This window comes from Lutra lutra, chromosome 10, assembly GCF_902655055.1.
Source record: "Lutra lutra chromosome 10, mLutLut1.2, whole genome shotgun sequence".
Taxonomy (NCBI): Eukaryota; Metazoa; Chordata; class Mammalia; order Carnivora; family Mustelidae; genus Lutra; species Lutra lutra.
In genome coordinates, this window is record NC_062287.1 from 54,161,492 (window position 1) to 54,181,872 (window position 20,381).

Genomic DNA, 20,381 nt, shown 5'->3' on the forward strand with positions numbered 1-20,381 from the left:
TTATGCTTTTTTTTTACAAAAGTGTCAACACATTTAAGGAGATTAAATAAACTGTCCTTGATCCTGTGGGTCATTAGTGACAAGACCAAGACCCCAGGTCCCTCTGAATTCAAGGCTCACACTTTCCCCTTTAAAATTATAAACAAATAATTCATATCCACCTCCAAAACATTTAATGTTCTTTTTCAAATTATTTTTTCATTTACTGAGCACTCACTATGTGCTAGCCTGAGACTATAGTGGTAAAGAAGACACAAGGTCATTCTTGGACCTTAGAGTCTAAGGCATTCGTTCTCAAACAAGGATCTTCATTTGAGACACAGAATATAAAAAATGATTTGAGTAACTTTCTCAATTTTCTCAAGAACAGTACAAAACTATTACCATTCTAAATGCATAAAAAGAAGTTAGTTCATACAATGTTACATACAATGGATTAGGCTTGGCATTAGTGCTTAATTCTCTCCCTAAATGCTAGTTGAGAAAGGCTCCTCTCAAGGAAAAGCAGCTCAAAATAATGAATTATAAACATAAAGCATGTTTTATTACTGACTGTAAACATAATTTAGGAAAGTCAGCATAGTTAACATTTACTTAGAATTCAGAAACAGTTTATAATTCACACATACATTCATGAAGATTAAAATAATGCTAAAGTAAGACTGGAACCATATTCCCTGGGTTACAGTCCTGACTCCCTGACTTATACTATCAGCATCACGTTGAATTCTAAACTTCAGTTTTGTCATCTGTAATATGGAAGCACACACATACACAAATACCCACCTTTCCCATTTGAGTGAGGATTAAATAAGATATTGAATGTAAAGAACTCCGAATAGCCCAGCACCCCTCAAGAACTCTGAGCTACTATTTTTATTATTATGGTCCATGCATCTACTAAGTAAAAAAAGCACTATGCTAGGCAGTGGGGAAATAACAATGAGAAGATGAAAAGTGCACCTCTAAAGAATTTCTAATGCAGCATGAGATGACATCCAGGCAAACAGCCATGACAAAGACAGAAAGGGAAAAGTATCATAGAAAGGTATAAACATCAAAAACGAAAATCGTACCCAATTTTCTAAGAATCCTTTTGCATTCATCCCTGCTGAGATCCAAAAGGGTTGGCCACACAACAGGCATTGCTGCTTCTTTTTGGTAGCCCCAAAGAGCTTGTCTTCCCTACCAAAACAAATGAAACAAAAATCAAATTACCAAAGTACATTCAAAGGCCACTTACCTGGAGATCCACACACTAAGAAGTAAAACCAGTAAGAACATCTCACAATCCTACTTCACCACCACATCTTCAACTTCTGATAAATGAAGAACTAAACAACCATTCCGCAGCTTTATTATTCCAGCATGGGGCAGTGGAAAGAGCACAGGCTTTAGGGTCAGACATCTCTAGTTTCTAGTTCCAGCTTTCAACTCACTGGCTGAGTGATCCTGGTAAAGTGGACTATCTGAACAAAAGTTTTGCACATCTGTAAAAACAGAAGTACTTTCATCCAATCTGTTTAAGGATTAAAGAACAATATGTGAAGTTCTTATGATAGTGGCTGGCACGTTGTTTAATAAATAGGTGCTACTACCCGTGTAACCTTGCCCAAGTTACCTGATTTGTGTCTGGTTTCTCACTTGCGAGTTACAAGAGATAAAACACATATACCTCCTAGCACGTTACATGGGCTAATGGAACTTAACTAAAAACTTTCTTCTCAAGTCTTAACAATGAGCGATGAATTTTCACTCTGTAGTCATTAAAGAATCATTTACCAAAAGTTTAGATGTCAGGAACTTATTTCATACTGGGAATTGCCTGGTCTAGAGGATAAAAAGACAACAGCGCTGGGCGCTTGCACAATATCTGCTTAGCACACGGTAGACCCAGTGTAAATATTTGTTGAGTAGATGAATGAAGATAGAGAAGAGTGGGTAAAATGAATGAGTAAGTGAGTGAGTGAGTGAGTGAGTGAGCCAGCTCAATGTCTAGTCGAGGAGTCAGGCACCGAACCGTAATAACTGCTACATCCCGTTCCAGGCACTGGGGCTCCTAACTCCAGCTCTGCGCCCGGAGTTGATCCCCCCCCCCTCCGACTTCCCATAGTCCTCTCAGCTACAAACCAAGCCAGAGCAAGGAGAACCGGACTGCGCGCCCCAGCCAGGAGGATGACATAAAGAAAAGGGGTGGGGAGGAGGAAGAAGGGGCAGAGCCAAAGGAATCCGCTCCCTCCATAGGCCAGTCCCCGCCCCCCGACAGGATCTTGGAGGCGGCCGGCGACCGCCCGAATCAAGCACCACGTCACGGCATCCCGACGCGTCCCCGCCAGCGCACCCCACCGCGGGGCCGCAGAGCACTGGAAATCTAGGCAGCAGTAGCGGGAGCCCGCTCCGGAGCCGGGATCTCGAGTAATCCTTCCCCCACTCAAGTGTCAAGGAGGCGAGCCCGCCCCGCCCCCTCCCCAAACACGCACTCTCTCGCAGCACCACAACAAGAGCAGCCCGCCCACCCTCCTCACCGGTGCCGCTCAGCGCCAACCCCAATGTCAATCCCACTACCCAAACCCTTCAGGACCAGTAGCCGGTGTCAGGGGCCCCGGCCGGCATCAGCACCTCGCTCGCTCCCTCAGCGGAGAGGACAACGGAGAGAGTAGGCGCGCGGACAGCCAGACGGACGACCGAGACTCACCGGGAGGCTCCCAGAGCTGGACCCCGAGGATCCCAGCACCAGGCCTGCCAAAGTCCCCCTCAGCCCACCTCGGGGAGCCCCCACGATCCCGTTAGGAGACAACGGAGGATGGGGCTGGGCGCCCCAAGCCGGGGACCAAATGGCTGGCCCGGGGCTCCTCCAGCCTGGCTAACCTGCCAGCTCTTCCCAGCACCCTGTCTGAGAGTCACCCACCTGCCCGGCCTTTCGGGGCTCATCTAAAAGGCTCCTCCGCCAAGACTAGGGAACACCAGGAATTGGGTTTGTTTGCGGTGCCTCAGAAGGGGCAAGATGGCGACAGGCATCAGGGCGCAAGCGCAGCCGCGCGCTGCCAGTCGGGAGGTGTAGTTCTCCTTTCCCGCCTTTCGGAGAACAGACTCCAGAAGGCCTCCGTTCTCCCAGTCCCTCTTTTCCTCCGCGTTTTGAAAGGAAAGAGGAGACATCGCGGGAGGTTCTGGGAATTGTGGTCCGAAACCAAGCTCCCTTCTCTTTCGCTCTCTGTATGCTGTCGTAGGCGCAAGGAAGGCCGGGATTGTAGTTTCCTTGGCTTCTCCTCCATACCCTCCTCTCGGGCTTCGCGCGCCTCTCCTCCGGCTGCTGTCTCCCAACCAATCAACTGCGTTCTTTGCTACGTGTGGCGTCACACGTAGAGGCCAAAATGGCGTCGGTAGCTGGAGCCGAGGGCTTATCGCGACCTTTACTCTAGGCGAGGTTAGGGACCGTAGGAAAGAAGCTTTGTCCCTGAACCGCCGTTCAGGATTAGTATCGGATTCCTCAGAGTCATGGGAGCAATTACCAGAGGCCTCCAGCCCCCACCAGACGCAACTCAAGGAGAGAATCCACGCTACATGAACCGACATAGCGGACGCCTCAATTGCCCAAACCCAGTCTGGGGGTTGCGGAGTTGCCAGTGGATAAGGGGAACCCGAGCGTTCTCCACTTCGGGTTTCTCCACGTGTGAAGTGGGAATGATAGTGATATCTCGTGCTTTAGCTGTCAAAGGGAAGAAGGAGAAGGTATTTATTAGAGGCCCTACGGCGTGGTAGGTTCACCCTTCTAGCCTTTGTTCTAATTTAATCACAGAACAATTGTGCGAAGAAGGTATTGTTGACCCTATTTTACGTATGAGATAAGGGACCCAGTCTGTCGTTTCTCGTGGCCATACAATCGAAGCCAGTGCTTGGTATTGTAGAAGATTCAATCCCAAGTTTTGTGATTGTTCTTCCTCTTAAAGTTTGTACTTTTGGGAATGTAGGATCTGGTTAAAATGCCCAAGTCAAATGGGGTTCTTAATACGCTTTCTGATATTAACAGTTTTCGTGTAAATGGGGTTAATCGTACCCTATGTGGATGTTGGTGATACACAACATAGAAAAAAGTTATTTGTAAATTGTGGACCTCTGTGCAAACGTGTGAGACTGGTGATATTCCGAATGGAGCTATAGCTTAAAAAGAGAAAATAAATAGAATCTAAGTTTCTTATTTCTATTTACCCATTAGCTAAAGATAGTCTCTGAGGTCCCAGAAAATTGTTATCGTTGAAATCCAAACCTGCCCCTCCAGAAAGTCATGAATTGGGACAGATAATACCCAGGCCCTTTTCTCCCTCCTTGATCTTAAAATGCATTCTGTTCCATTTATTTCCCACCTGTTTTCAGGTCAGTTACTTAACTTTTGGAAAGATGGTAAAAGAAACTTCAGTTTTGGGGCACCTAGGTGGCTCACTGGGTTAAACCTCTGCCTTCAGCCCCTGTCGTGATCTCAGGGTCCTGGGATCCAGCCCCACATCAGGCTCTCTGCTCAGCAGGGAGCCTGCTTCCTTCTCTCTCTCTGCCTGCTGCTCTGCCTACTTGTGATCTCTCTGTCAAATAAATAAATAAAATCGTTTTAAAAAGAAAAAAAAAGAAACTTCAGTTTTGTAGTTTAACATACATTCTTTGAGCCTCACAGCATCTCAGGTAGGTATAATTTAGATCCTCCTTCCACCCCCACAAACACGTTTGAATGAGGAAAACACAGAAATTGAAGAACTCACCCAATTACACAAAGCTAGGAATTAAAGTGAAGTGGACTTTATAACCCCATGTTTTCTGACTTCCAAGTGTCTTCCTCTACATCAGATGTCAAGGTGACAGTAATGGAGTAGAAATGGAAAGACAAGCTGCTTATAAAACTGACTCTGACCATAATACGTAGCATATAAGTCAAGAATTATAGCTAACTCTTGTGCTTACCTGGTGCCAAGTATTATTATAAGCATCTCACATATAAATCATTTAGTCCTTAAAATTTTACGAGGTAGAAACTATTATTTCTAATTACAAATGAGAAAACCGAGGCACAGGAAGGGCATTAAATAACTTGCCTAGAGTCATACATTTGTAAGTAAATAATAAAGCCAGGACTTAAGCAGCTTGACTCCAGCGTCTGCTCTAGACCAGTGGTTCTCGAACTTGCATGTTCAGTAGGAACTACCTGAGGATCCTGTCAAAAATTCCCATTTGACTGAGTTATGTCTAGGTAAGGCCTAAGATTCTATGTTTCTTCCTTTAAAAAAAAAAAAAATCTTATTTATTTATTTGAGAGAGAGAGACAGACAGAGTGAGAGAGAGCATAAGAGGGGAGAAGGTCAGAGGAAGAAGCAGACTCCCCGTGGAGCTGAGAGCCTGATACGGGACTCAATCCCAGGACTCCGGGATCATTACCTGAGCCGAAGGCAGCCGCTTAACCAACTGAGCCACCCAAGCATCCTAAGATTCTATATTTCTTTTTTCTTTTTAAAAAGATTTTATTTATTTGACAGAGATCACAGGTAAGCAGAGAGGCAGGCAGAGAGAGAGGAAGGGAAGCAGGCCCCCTGCCGAGGAGAGAGCCGGACTCATGACCTGAGCCAAGGCAGAGGCTTTAACCCACTGAGCCATCCAGGTGCCCTAGATTCTGTATTTCTTTTTTTTTTTTTTTTTAAGATTTTATTTATTTATTTGTCAGAGAGAGAGAGGGAGAGAGAGCGAACACAGGCAGACAGAGTGGCAGGCAGAGGCAGAGGGAGAAGCAGGCTCCCTGCTGAGCAAGGAGACTGATGTGGGACTCGATCCCAGGACGCTGGGATCATGACCTGAGCCGAAGGCAGCTGCTTAACCAACTGAGCCACCCAGGCGTCCCAGATTCTGTATTTCTAACAAAGTCCCAATCTATCATATATCCTTCCTTTCCTCCTAACTACATATGTTTGTACTTTGTGGCCAGAATCGCCTTCCCCATTCTGCCTCTGATTGCTCCATGTTCCCAAATATTCCCAGTATTAACTTCTCTTCATTAAGGTTCAGAGTCAAACTTTACCCTCAAGAAACGTATCCTGGGGTGCCTAGGTGGCTCAGTGGGTTAAAGCCTCTGCCTTCAGCTCAGGTCATGATTTCGGGGTCCTGGGATCAAGCCCCACATCGGGCTCTCTGCTCAGAAGGGAGCCTGCTTCCTCCTCTCTGCCTGCTTCTCTGCCTACTTGTGATCTCCGTCTGTCAAATAAATAAAATCTAAAAAAAAAAAAGAAAAAAGAAAAGAAACTTATCCTGCCCCTGACTTTCCCTCTAGGATAGGACAGGCATTTCTTTCTGCCTCTGCTTCTATACACCTTATTACAGAATCCAGAACATTTAAGTTACGGTCATTTGTTCAGAAATCTTCCTGACAATGAGCTCTTTAAGGAGAGGTCTTTGCACTCCAGTGTCTAGCATATAAAAAGAATAGCTAATACTTATCTAGGGCTTTCTCTGTTTCAGATGCTGCTTTATACATTAACATGTTTAATCTCCACAATAGCCTTATGAGATATACTGTTCCCATTTTATGAATGAAGAAACTGAGGCACAGATAGATTAGGTAGTTTACCTAGGGTAACAAGCCAGTAAGTAGCAGAGCGATGATTTCAAGTTAAGGCATATTAAGTCCAGGAAACATGAGCTGTCCTCCATTTCCAAAAAAGAAAAGCCGAGACTTATTGTCCCACTAGACATGAGTATAACTAACTCTAGGCTGGGAAAATGTGTTGGAGTACAGTATATGCCTCAAACTTTATTCCTCTATTGACCAACCAGGTTAAGCAGGTTTCTTGAAACAGACTTTTTCAAGAAGCCTACCATCCACTACTCTAATTTTGTAGTGCTTTATTGGAGAAGTTGGATTTCACAATTATCATGAAAATATGTTAAGTTCCCTGTAATATTATACAGGTGGGCAAGTCGAAATGGATAAGACTTTAGAGATTCATTTTCAGAATGAAAAAAAAAAAAGGTCCAAAAACATCAAATGAGTTAACCAGAGTCATACAGGAACTTCGTGGCAGGACTGGGACTGGAAACCAACCCTTTTGACTTAAAGGCTGCTTGTCCTTCCATTGTACCACACTGCCTTTAGATTCTTACCTTCGGAAAGATTTTTTACCACAATGGTATAAGCCAAGGTGCATACTAAAAATGAGAAGAGCAAAAGCAAAAAATTAAATTAGTAATATTTAAAAATAACTTGGCAATAAACTATATTAGTAGCATATAAAATAATAGATCAAGTTAAGTAGATTTGGGAGACAGAAAAGAAAAGGTAAGTAAGGGGAGATGGCAATTATATACCTGGCTTTCTTGAAAGATCAGAAATGCTCTGAACAATCTAGAACAGCTTCAGAAACGAGGTGAAAGATCTGGACCCTGCCTTGTCAACTGTCTTAACTCCTCTCCCTTACTGCCCACTAAACTCTGTAGTCTGTACTTCACAAATAGCTGGCCCCAGTGTTTCAGTGAGCTGATAATGAGGCCTCATCACACCACCTGTGTGGAGTAGACCTTTTTCCCAACCCTTTTTCTCTAAAAGCACCTCTCTACACTCCTTCCCCAGTACATCCACCATACCGCCACTGCTGTCAGGGTGACCTTTCTAAAATTCAAAGCTCACCATGTCAGCCACCTGTGCAAAACTTTCCAGTGGTTTCCAGTTGCCAACAGAATAAAGTCCAAGCTTTTTTACAAGCAAACTCACATCAGTGCAAAGAAATTTCCTTGTATATCTAACATTTTCCTAGAGCACTGCCATCACTTCTTTATCTTGCCTAAAATCTGATACAGTCCTAAAGTTAACTGCTGCTCTTAAAGCCCTTTCAAATGGAATTCTGTCCCCATCTTTAGTATTTTGAACCAGAAGTAAAGGCTGGCATTCTCCTCACCTTGTAACCACATTTCTAGATCAGCTACTCCTGCACTGAGGCTTTTTTCTATCAAGCCATGCAAACTCCATTCCATCTACATTCCATTTCTCAAGGGATGATGGGATCTTATAAACTTTTTAACAGTCTGCTATCATTAGTTTATGTTGCCCCGTTGTCCCCTCTGCCCTAGTCCTCACCAGAAAGATTAAAGAAAAAAACACTAAAAACCTTCCCCCGGCACTGCCTTTCAACCACCCATTTCTTTGATCATATCCTGTGCTTTGTTCTCCAGAACTCTTCCACCTCTGAAATCAGTAACCAAGGGATTCTACCTTCTAAACAAGACCTTCTTTTGTCCAGACTTTTTATACTCCTTTACCCTCACCAAACCTGTTCTTCAACTTCAGTGAAATCTGTAGTTTACAGTCTACCGGTTCCAAGTTTGTTCCCCTCCTCCAACTTTACTTTATTCCCTTTCTAAGCTGGGACCTGGGATCATGTGTTTCAAACTTGGTCTCATTGGCACTTTCAACTTCATTCAGCCATTTCCGTCCTTCCATATAAACCCTAAAACAGCCCTCCTTCAATCAGTTCCTTCCTTACATCCCTTCCCATGTTGATGTAGCTATTAGTTAACTATTGGGGCATAATAAGTAATCCCAAACCTTGATTTAAAACAAAAATAAGATTTTGGTTTTCAGTTGGGTTTGTTTTTGTTTTCATTTCATATGGGTTTTGCAGTTTCTGTGGGAATTAAATTAGCGGACTCATTCTGGCTTGGAATCTCTAAGTGGTTGCCGTCATGATGTCCTCTGGGGCAGCTGTCATCTGAAGACTGACTGGGGCTAAAAGATCAGCTCCCCAGGTAGTTCCTTCAGGTGGTTGACACTTTAGCCAGGGAAGAGATCTGTATCTCACTCTGTGACCTCCCTATAAGGCTGCTTGAGCATCCTCGCAACATGATGGCTGGCTCCCCCTAGAGCAAGTGAGGGGTTAGAGCAGTGTGGAAGCTACAATGTTGCAATGTACCTGCCCATTTGTGTGTGGACAAAATCTGGTTTTTGGAATCTGTACAAAGCAACAAATCTAGAACAACTTTATGGAAGTTAAGTAGCATTTATTGAAGTCCAGTTATAAAAAGAGCACCATGTGTACATCACTTCATTTAAACCTCACAACATTCCCATGACAGTAATCATTGTCCATTTCATAGCTGAGGAAACCAGGACCTAGAGAGAAAAGTAATTTGTGCGATGTCAGGTATCACCAAAAGACTCTTCCCAAGAACACACAGATATTACAGAATCCTGGTTATCTGTGGTTGCATAACAAACCATTGCTGTAGCTTGAACAATTTATTTTGCTCCCAAATCTTCATTTTGGTGGGGCTTAGTGGAGACAGTTTATCTCTCCTCCTCTGGGGTCCACTGGGGAAGTCCACTGGGGAAGCTTGGCACCTAAGATCTAGAGTCATCTGAGGTCTCATTCATTCATATGACCAGCAATTGATGTTGCCAGGAATCTATGTTGGGATTATCAGCAGAGACATCCATATGTAGCATCTCCATGTGGCCTAGGCTTCCTTGCAACATGTGGCAAAATTCCAAGGGCAAGTGACTGGAGAGAGAGAAACAAAACTATGGAAGTTTTTATGATCAAACAATGGAAGTCATGTTATCATTTGTGCCATATTCTTGGTTGGAACAGTCAGGCCCACCAGGTTCAAAGGGAAGGGGAATAGACTCCATTTCCTAATGCGAGAGCGGTAGAGTTCTGAAAGAACACACAGAACCAGAAATACTGCTGTGGCCATTTTGAAAAACATCATCTGCTGTAGTCAACCTTCTGTTCACAATATACCCTCATATGCAAGGCATACTCATTCCTTCCCCCACCGCTCCCATCCCCAGCCCCCAAGTCTTTTCTCATTGTGAAGGAAAGATTGGGCTGTTAAGAGGCTAAGAGGTTGCAGTCACACTGTGAGATTCCATTTATATAAAGTTCAGAAGCAGCAAAAAAAAATTTTGTGAAAGAAGCCCGAATAGTAAATAACTTTAGAGGAGCAAATACTTGGATGGAGTGGGAACCATGATCTAGATCTTTGATCTGGGTAGAGGTTATATGAATCAAGCTATACATGTAAGATTATATCCTTTATGTAGTTTATACTTAAATAAAAACTAAAATCACTGTAATGATAGATACATATCATTACACATCTGTCAAAACCTATAGAATGTACACCAGGAGTGAACACTTAGGTAACCTATGGACTTTGGGTGGTAATGACACCTCAGTGTAGGTTCATCAATTGTAATAAACATACTACTCTGGCATGGGATGTTAATAGGGAGATTATATGTTGAGGGGGGCAGGTGGAAGGGCTGGGTAGGACTGGAGGTATGTGGGAACTTTTTTTTTTTTTTAAAGATTTTATTTATTTGACAGAGAGAGAGAGATCACAAGTAGGCAGAGAGGCAGGCAGGGAAGGGGGTAGAGAGCAGGCTCCCTCCTGAGCAGAGACCCCGACGCGGGGCTCGATCCCAGGACCCTGAGATCATGACCTGAGGCAAAGGCAGTGGCTTAACCTGTTGAGCCACCCAGGTGCCCCGGTATGTGGGAACTTTTTATACTGTGAACCTATAAGTGCTCTAAAACTAAAGTTTATTACTTAAAAAAAAAAGTAAAAAGGGTTTCTTTTAAAAAGCTCTATTCGTTGGGGCGCCTGGGTGGCTCAGTGGGTTAAGCCTCTGCCTTCGGCTCAGGTCATGATCCCAGGGCCCTGGGATCGAGCCCCGCATCGGGCTCTCTGCTCCGCAGGGAGCCTGCTTCCTCCTCTCGCTCTGCTTGCCTCTCTGCCTACTTGTGATCTCTGTCTGTCAAATAAATAAAATATTAAAAAAAAAAAAAAAGCTCTATTCGTACCAGTTAGGAGTGTGTCTGTGTGTCAAATGAAAGAATGGATGGAGGGAGGGAGGAGGAAATGATTTAAGGGACAGTGAAAATTTTGGTTCACTTTACTTAAAAGTAAGTCCTAGAATAGTTCTGGACATTACTGAATGACATTACTGAATGTAGAGTATCCCCATCCCCCACCTTGTCCTGCTGTGTTGGCTTCATTTCAGGTTCCACATGTTGACTCCCGGCAATTCCAGGCTTCTGTCATCCTCCCTGCTTATAGCCTCAGCAGAAAAGCACATGCCATCGCTTCCAACAATCTTATCAAAAGTCTTCCTCTGTTGTTGGCGCCATCTGGGTCACATGCCTATCCCTAAACTGGCCAGGGGAATGTAATGCTCTGATTTGTCAGGCCTTATCCACATGTTACTTACTCTCTGGAAAGGAGGAAGCTGAGTAGCAAAGTCAGTTATTCCAAAGTACGTGGAGTAGGGTGGGGGTAGGCTTGGCTTCCCTTAGGAAAAATAGGGTACTACCCAGCAAAATCACAGATGCTTATTAAAATAAGGCAGGACATTGTGTGAGTCAAAAATGTTCATACCTTTGATACAGGATTCCCATTTGTGAGAATAATCCAAAATGTGGATTATTATGATTATCCACAATAATCCAAAAAGTTATGTTTACAGAGATTCTAGTTTCAATGCTATCAAAAAATTGACAACATAATTATCTTACAGTAGAAGAGTATTTGCATATCCCACATATCTACTCAGTATGTAGTCATTTAAAATGAAAATTACAAATAGTTAACATCAAGGAATATGCTTAAGATAAGGGGAAAAGCATGTACTTACATGTATATACATATATAAAAGGACACGTGTAAATATGAGAAAAATGAAAGAAAACCTGCCCAAACAATAACTTATTAGAGTGGTAGCACTATGGATGATTATTTTTCCTTTATTTTTCAAGTTTCCTCTTAGGTATTTATGTCATTGTTATGATTTAATAATGGATTTTGTAAAACTCCTTAGCATCTCTTTTTAAGATTTTATTTATTTATTTATGACAGAGAGAGATAGCGAGAGAGGAAACACAAATACAGAGGAGCTGGAGAGGGAGAAGCAAACTCCACACTGAGCTGGGAGCCCAATATGGGGCTCAGTCCTAAGATGCTGGGATCATGACCTGAGCTGAAGGCAGATGCCTAACCAATGAGCCACCCAGGTGCCTCACTCCTTAGCATCTCAATAAGAATACTCCAGTCTCCTAAGTACTATGGAGTAGAACCAAAATAAACTGCTACCTTGGTTTACTAATGATCCTGGTTAAGGTCACAGAACATTAGAGTTAGCAGAAACCTTGGAGATATTCAGTGTAATGCCCCATTTTACAGAAGTATCTGAGACCCAGAGAGAAGAAGTAACTTGCACAAAGTCACACAGGAACCGAGGGCGGGTCTTATGATTTTCAGGCTAACATTTTCTACATTGATTGAACCAATCAATTAAGATTTGGATTTTTGTGAGATTGTTATCCTGAAAACAATCCTCAAGTTCACATTGGTATACAGCCTTTCATTACTAATTCATATTAAAGGAGCTATTATCACTTTCGTTGGGAAAGTATTGTTTTTAAAAGGCTATTAAAAACTAATATCATGCCCCTTTAAAAGTTCCTTACCTTACATCCTTGCACATCTTTTTTTTTGTAAGCAACTCAGTCAAGAAATACCAAGTAAGCTCAGATCTGACTAACTTAAATGGACCAATGTACGGACTACTTTTGGGTATCAACCTCCTTGTTCATTAATTGAGTGAATGTTAGGCCCCATGCCAGGCCTTGGAGATATGAAGATGAATAAGTTACCACCATTTTTCTGAAGCTCATGGTTGAGTGGGGAGGTTAGACACATATAGATAGCTCTATATACCCTAGGAGAACACAATAAGGCAGAATGTTCATAAAGGTGTTGAAGAAGTGCTATAGGATCAGGAAGAAAAAGATTTTCATCACAGAAGGCTTCGTAGCAGAGGTAGCATTTGGGTTGGGCCTCTTGAGTGAACAGATTTTACCAGGCTGAGAAGTGGGGGAGGGGGTATCAAGGGTAACACAGCGGAGGAAATAAGCAAAGACTGGAAGTATAAAGGGACACGTAGAATGGCAATGTCAAAGAGTGAAATGAAGGATGCTGGACTCTTAGAGATCCTCAACTGGGAGTACTCATTGGACTAACTTAGGGAGCTCCATCAAATTTCAGAAGATTGTAATGTACACCTTTGGCTAAAAACCTTAGATGGCTGAGATCTCATGAATACCCTCAAGATTTTTCGAGTCTGTGATTACCACAGGAATGAGAGAGCACCAGACTGAAGAACACAAGTTATTGCCATTTAATCCACATTGGAACCCAAGTGGCAAAAATATTGTCCGTGCTCTGGATGGTGATTTGACACTGATTAATGACTTGATCATTAGAAAACCAAAGGGAATTGCAAATGAAAATAGAAATAAAGACATAATCTCACACAGTGAGTTTTCCCTAGTACATATTCCTGAAAAAAAAATTTTTTTTTTCAGGTTCACCCAAATGCTAAAGCGCCTCAGGTGAGGAGCTGATGATAATCAGCAATTATCCAAGGTGAGATCCAAGATATTTCATAAAGATGGAAATAATAACCCTGTCGGAAATGGAAGTCAGCTATCTTAGGGGAGGGGGCTATAATTCCAAACATAATATCCAACTTGTCTTCACCTCAGAGAGTTTCCAGCTGTTAATGACGTTTTGCTGTGATTTGCCAGAGATGAAATCCATTTTCTTAAACTGCTCCAGCCAGCTGAGCAAAAGGCTTGGGAACCATATTCTCTTTCAAGAAGTGTTGAGCACTTGTGAAGTCTGCAGAGAAACTGTACAAGGTATCTGCTTTCTTGTCAGTTCCAATGAAGATCGTTTCCTCACAACCCTAGGACTGATCATTATTTTCTAGGTGAGCTCATGGAAGACAAGACCAGGTCTCTCTTGGATTGAAAGGGCATTTGCTGAGATGCTATGAGCTTTAAACTTAATCACGTCAAGGCCAGCAGTTCAAATCCAAGCCTTGCTAAAGGCAAAGGTAATAAAGGAATGCATGCTTATGGAGGGCCTGGGGAATGTATTTGTTGAGGAATGATTGTGGGAAGGAAATGGTCCAAATAACGGTTGTATGAGTATGTGCCCCACCCCCACCGTAAACACACAACCTGAGCTGAAGTGTAAAAGGCAGTCTGTGGAGACAGCAGTTAATCTCACCAGACTGATTAGAAACCTTTTTTTTTTAAGATTTTATTTTATTTATTTGCCAGGGAGAGAAAGCACAAGAGAGCACATAAGCAGGGGGAGCAGCAGACAGAGGGAGAAGCAAACTCCCTGCTCAGCAGGGGGATGTGGGACTCAACGTGGAACTCGATCCCAGGATCCTGGGATCATGACCTGAGCGGAAGGCAGACGCTTAACTCACTGAGCTGCCCAGGTGTCCCTGATTCCAGACTTTCAAGAACTGAAGTTGGGTTCTGAATGCCCAGCACTGTTGAGTAAATTACTGAATGACGTGTGGAACCTGAAAAGACAGTGGTAGGGGCACATGGCAGTGTCTTCCCACAGTCACTCCAGACTGCCTAAGCTTCTCCACACAAACCTTGCACCTTCATGTCATGCCCTGGGGCTGATCTCCTCCCATCTTTCCTCTGGAATGCTTTTATGCCATCCCTCTTACACCCTCTGGCCTTTTGAAGCCTATTAAAATCTTCATTCTTTATAGTCCATTGCAAATATCTTTTGAAAATAATTCTCCATGCACAGATGGAAGCAGGGAATGTTCTTGGAAGTCCAACAGAAACGGGTTTGAATCCCAGTTCTACTTCTTTCAAGTTCTTGAGCAAGTTACCTCTGTTCTTTGTGCCTCAGTTTCCTCCAGATGGGTTTTGGGAGAAGTTAATGTGATAGCATAAGTACAGTACAGTCTTATCTCAGTGAGCAGCATGGGGTAGATAGTCAGTGACTGTTAGCCTTCTCCCCTTGTTTAGCATCCTCTGTGAAACCCAGGTCCGTGCTTAAAAAATACTGCCTCCCAGGGCACCAGGGTGATTCAGTTGGTTGGGTGGCTGACTCTTAGGTTTGGCTCAGGTCATGATCTCAGGGTTGTGGGATCCAGGCCCACGTGGGGAGCGCTGAGCATGGAGTCTACTTATCCTTCTCCCTCACCCTCTGCCCCTCTCCACACTCTCTCTCTCACTCCCTCTTTCTCTCTCTAAAATAAAATCTCTAAAAAAAAATGTTGCCTCCCTCTGCCTATAATTCCTCAACACTTCTTTCCCCTTCCCCACTGCCAATTATATCTTCAGATGTAATTGCTCCTCCTCTGTTCCATAGTGTTTGGCTTATGCCTCTCTTCTAGCACTTATTATAGGCTGACTTGAACTATGTAACTCGCTATGTTTCCCTCCCACTCTGGCTGAAAACACCTTAAGAGCAGTATCTCCAACAACTAGTGGAGGGACTAGTTTAGGACAGACATTCCATAAATGGTTGTCTAATTGAAACAACATTTAACCCAGCTTTCCAGGAGGCAAAGTGAGTGCATAACATGTCTTCTCACAAGTGCTGAATGGTCTAAGTAGCAAGGAGGAAATTCCCATGCAATTAAGTGGTTCAAAGTTGATTGCTGTCTGTCTTCCACTTCCAGATGTCTTTGTTTCTCCCACTTCCAACTCAGCCAGGCCAGAAGAGCATTCCCATAAGGGTAACCCAATATATCTTTTTTGGCTGATTTGATTAGAGTGTGAAATACTTTCTTTGGAGAAAATACACAAGAGTGAGGTTTTTCTCTGTTTTTGCAAGGGACAGAAGGTGAGGGAGAGAGAGGGAAATTGAAGCCAGAGGAAAATCTATTGCACCCCAGGAGATGAAGAACACATGTAGTCAATACAGCAGATACTGTCCTGGGTCAGAATTTCAGAGCCTGAGCCATAAATGACTCCAAAACTTCACATTGATCTTAGGGAATTGAAAAAAGAAAAGAAAACAACAACAACAAAATCTCTTCCCCAGAAACTATTCTGTGCCATGATATTTGTACCAGTGAAGAACCAAAAGCAACATAAAATTCAATTCGACAAATACTGAACTATGAAATGCAGGGGCATTGAAGTTATGGAGATACTGCTGAAGCTAGGCTTCTAAACTTCGTCTGTTTGTCTTTCTGCTCAATTATTTTCATCTTCGCGGAAAAGCACAGTATTTCAGTCAGCATTCAGCTAAGGAAGTAGAACCACTCTTCATTGTGGGATAAGGGATTTATTATAGACATTAGAACTTAAACAGTCGTGGGAGGGGCTGGGGCAGTGCACCTCTGAAAGGAGGGTGATCAGCGGAGTCACCAACCAGTCAGTCCCAGAAGTCAAGCACATCCAGGTGACGGGGGCTGTGAAGGGGAAGCTGATAGAGAAGTCTACAAGGGAAGGCTGCGGGTCCACAGCCAGGGGTCTGGTGGTGGGCTTGGAGCTTCTATTGACCAACAGAGTCAGCAGTTAGGAAGAGCTGGGTGTAGAGTGGAGGACAGTGAAGAGCTGGAACCTTCTGGAATCTTCACATCTGTCCATGACTTTAGTGATCAATGGCTGCTGATTCACTTCTGCTTCCCAAATCTCAAACAACTATCTTTTTTAAAAAAGATTTTCTTTATTTATTTGAGAGAGAGGGAGCAAGAGAGAGAGAGCAAGCACGAGCAGTGGGGAGAGGCAGAGGGAGAGGGAGAAGCAGACTCCCCACCAAGCAGGGAGCCTGACACAGGGCTCAATCCCAGACCCTGAGATCATGACCTGAGCCAAAGGCAGCTGCTTAACCAACCAAGCCACCCAGGTACCCCTCAAACAACTATCTTTTTAAACCAACATTAACTTAGAACCATGGGGTTTGCCACTTAACCAAGCCGGCGCACATAAATTTCCCCCAACGCCATAAAGTCATTTCTGTCTTCTCCCAATTTCTACCTAATCCTGGGTCTGCACCACCCCCACCCCCCACCAACCAGCCATATGACCTCAGGTAAATTACCATTTCCAGACCTTAATGGATTGGGAATCCTTCCTCTGTGCTACTGTAGCTGCCTATGCTCTCAGCTGTAGCATTTACTTCATTTTCTTGTCATTATCTATTTATGTGTCCATTTCCTGCACCAGACCACAAGCTTGAGCACAGGGATCAGATCCGATTCTGCACTATAGTTATGGTGCCTAACAGAGCCTGACACAGGATAAAATGCTCAGTAAATGCTGGCTGAGGATGAATCCTTGGAATGGAGAAGAGAAACTCACCAGACTATTATGCTAATAACAGTGGAGCCCCAAACTAAGACATTAAGGCAGTGAGACCCACCTCTGTCCCTATCACATCCAGTACTCTGTAAAAACAGGCTCCAGACACTCTTACCTCATCCACAGCTTCTATCTTAAACCATCTCACTTCCCAACCTCTTTTAATTATTCCGATTTCTGGCTCTTGGGCTCGTCTTCTGTTTAGCACCTGTTTAGCACCTCTTGGCCCTATTACTTAAAGTGTTCAAGCCCCTGGCTCTCTAACTTGTTTGAATTTTTCTTTTTCCCCTTTGAGTAAACTATTTTCCCTTTCTTGGCATATTTCCCACTTTCCTACCGGAAGTTTTCAGGTCAGAGACCATGAAAGTCCCTGCCCTCGGGGAGTTCTTAGGCTGGTGAAAAACAGACAAGGAAACCAGCAATTCCAGGACCGTGTGGAATGAGGTCTGTTGAGGTACATTCAGGGTACGGTGGGAGCATAGAAGGAATGAAGAGCACCTAATCTTATAAGAAGAAAGTAAACATGGATCTGAGTCTTGAGAAATTGCTTAAGAGATTCCCAGGCAGAGAAAGGGAGGATGTGTGTCGCAGATAGAGCCCAACAACACAGAGCTGCGAAGACGGGAGAGACAGGGCCTGGGAAGCTGCGGGTGCACTGGTGTGGTGGCAAGAGCCTGCAAGCGCAGTTGGGAAGTGGAGGGAAATGAGCCAACATTGTAAAATTGGGGGATTTCACATAAAATTCTGGATCTCCGGTTTCTGTCGAAAAATCAGATCTGGCCATACTGGGCTTTCACTCTCATATGGGCTGAGTTACGCATCCTTGCTAGATGCCATATGTGCTTTTGTTTTCTGTTGTTGCTGTTTTTAAAGAGTGGATCTTTTAGGGGCACCTGGTTGGCTCAGTTGGTGGAATGTATAACTTTTGACCTTGGGGTTGTAGGTTTCGAGCCCCACGTTGGGTATAGAGGTTGCTTTAAAAAAAAATAAAATCTTTTTTAAAAAGTGGATTTTTTTGGTCTTTACTTATTTATTTTTAAAGTGAGCTCTAGGCCCAATGTGGGGCATGAACTCACAACCCTGAGATCAAGAGTCACACATGTTACCAACTCAGCCAACCGGGCACCCCACTTATGTGCTCGGTAATTTGCTTGTCTCCGCCACACTATATGGTCATCATACTTGCACTCTTGTTTTTCTTTAAGGAGAGAAATATTTCCTAATACCTGGGTTTGTTTGTTTGTTTGTTTCTTTCTTTCTTTCTTTTAGATTTTATTTATTTATTTGACAGGCAGAGATCACAAGTAGGCAGAGAGGCAGGCAGAGACAGAGGGGGATCAGGCTCCCTGCTGAGCAGAGAGCCTGTTGTGGGGCTTGATCCCAGGACCCTGGGATCACGACCTGAAGGGAAGGCAGTGGCTTAACTGACAGAGCCACCCAGGCATCCCAATACCTGGGTTTCTGTGAAAAGCCGGGAAGTAGAGTTTAGACACAAGAGCCAGGCATTCCAAAAACTGGGAACAGTATGTGTCTTCTGGAAGTGAAGAAACAAATACATCCACTGGAGGACTGCAACTTTCATTTCAACTCTGTCCCCTTCCCTCATTTATGTTACCTGCAAGGTTTGTTACCTAGAGTGGTAACTTCATGGGGCCGCTACACTCATCAGAAAGCTTTGCAGTGTTCATAGACCATCAAAAAGGAATGCGCCAAGAGTGTTAGTCTTTTTTTTTTTTTTTTTTTTTTTTTTTTAAAGATTTTATTTATTTGTCAGAGAGAGAGAGGGAGAGAGAGCGAGCACAGGCAGACAGAATGGCAGGCAGAGGCAGAGGGAGAATTAGGCTCCCTGACGAGCAAGGAGCCCGATGTGGGACTCGATCCCAGGACCCTGGGATCATGACCTGAGCCGAAGGCAGCTGCTTAACCAACTGAGCCACCCAGGCGTCCCAAGAGTGTTAGTCTTAAAGAAGGTGTAGGAGACATGTATATGTCTGCCTAGAGCTTGTCAAAGAGACGCCAGTGCTGGCTCTGAGAGCCTCAAATAGGTGATGAATCAAGTAGGAAGAATTTGATGGGACTCAGAAAAGGGCTTGTCTGTGACCCCAAAGCAGCTAATGGCAGGAGTTCTCCACAGCCAGTGACAACACAGGGAAATGCAGTGTAACCCTCACTTCCAGATCCACAGCCAGAAGACTAAGGTGCTCCAATAATCATGCAGAACTGGCCCAGCCTCTTAGTAAGAGGATGACTTTAGAAACCCCCTTGGTCCTTCCATCCTACGTAGGCACACCACACTCCCATGCAGCTAAGACCTCCAACCTTCCCAGAGCCTGGAACTCCTGCTCCGAGCTCTGAGCTCTGAGCTCCTTGCAGCCAGCTGAGTGAGAAGAGACTGCCTTGGGCTCCTTTGGGGCCTCTTATTTTCAGTGATGATTCTCCGCAGCTCTGCTCTGGCAGTTTTCCCTCCTGCCCCTGCGTAACTGATCCCAGTCCTCCAGGTCTGTCAGCACCTCTGCTGTATGCACCATGACATGTGTGAGCCTTGAGCCAGGCAGGAACCCTCAAAGAGAGGTGTGAGTTTCTTTGCAAGCCACTGAATCTGCCTTTCTGTGGTATGCCGGACATTCGGACTCTCCTAGTCGGCAAACAGTGCCTTCATGACGTGGTCGGGGGAAGGGACCCCCAAAGTTTTAAAATTGAACTCCCCACTCCCCATCTTTTCCCACACTAGTTCTGCTTATACCTGCTGAATTAACATACATTAAAGCATAATGCTAAATATGCTACACTTCTGATGAAAAGCTTTTGGCGCCTCATTTTCCACCAAATTCAAAAACCAAGTCACCTGCCCCAGTATTTTGGGCCTTTCCCGGGAAGACCCCCAAATGCTTTTTCTAGGCCTGTCTCCTACTATGAACACCAAATACTCCAGCCAGAATGATACTCTCCTGGGCTGGCTTTCCTTGTGGTCATAAGATGACTGCCACAGCTCCAGGCATCACATCCAAACACTACAATATGCAACAGAAGGGAGTCATTTCTTCCTTGTGTATGTGTGTGTGTGTCTGTGTGTGTGTTTAAGTGGGCTCCACACTGGAGCTTGAACTCACAATCCTGACTGAGACCTGAGCTGAGATCAAGAGTTGGTCATTTAATTACTGAGCCATCCAGGCGTACCTCTTTCATATTTTTGAAGAGTGAGAAAACATTTCCCTGTCTCTC

At 44.0% G+C, this 20,381-nt stretch overlaps 1 protein-coding gene and 1 long non-coding RNA gene across 15 annotated transcripts in view; one reads left to right on the top strand and one right to left on the bottom strand.

Moving 5' to 3' along the window:
- EMSY (EMSY transcriptional repressor, BRCA2 interacting) overlaps window positions 1-3,052 on the bottom strand; it is an 87,487-nt gene extending 84,435 nt beyond the window's left edge. For 7 of the 14 annotated variants that reach the window (XM_047691135.1, XM_047691129.1, XM_047691128.1 and 4 more), the window contains exons 1-2: window positions 2,909-3,052; window positions 1,077-1,185 (exon numbers count right to left, since the gene is read on the bottom strand). In XM_047691135.1, coding sequence (XP_047547091.1) covers window positions 1,077-1,146 — 70 coding nt within the window. In that variant the 5' untranslated portion in view covers window positions 1,147-1,185; window positions 2,909-3,052. The remainder of the gene's footprint in view (window positions 1-1,076; window positions 1,186-2,908) is intronic. The other 7 variants (XM_047691138.1, XM_047691134.1, XM_047691142.1 and 4 more) reach the window with 1 other exon arrangement.
- A 260-nt stretch (window positions 3,053-3,312) lies between these two features.
- On the top strand, window positions 3,313-13,924 carry LOC125078439 (uncharacterized). The gene is made up of 3 exons (XR_007120895.1): window positions 3,313-3,729; window positions 13,389-13,449; window positions 13,569-13,924. It is a non-coding gene; the product is annotated as an uncharacterized LOC125078439 (long non-coding RNA).
- The last annotated feature ends 6,457 nt before the right edge of the window (window positions 13,925-20,381 follow it).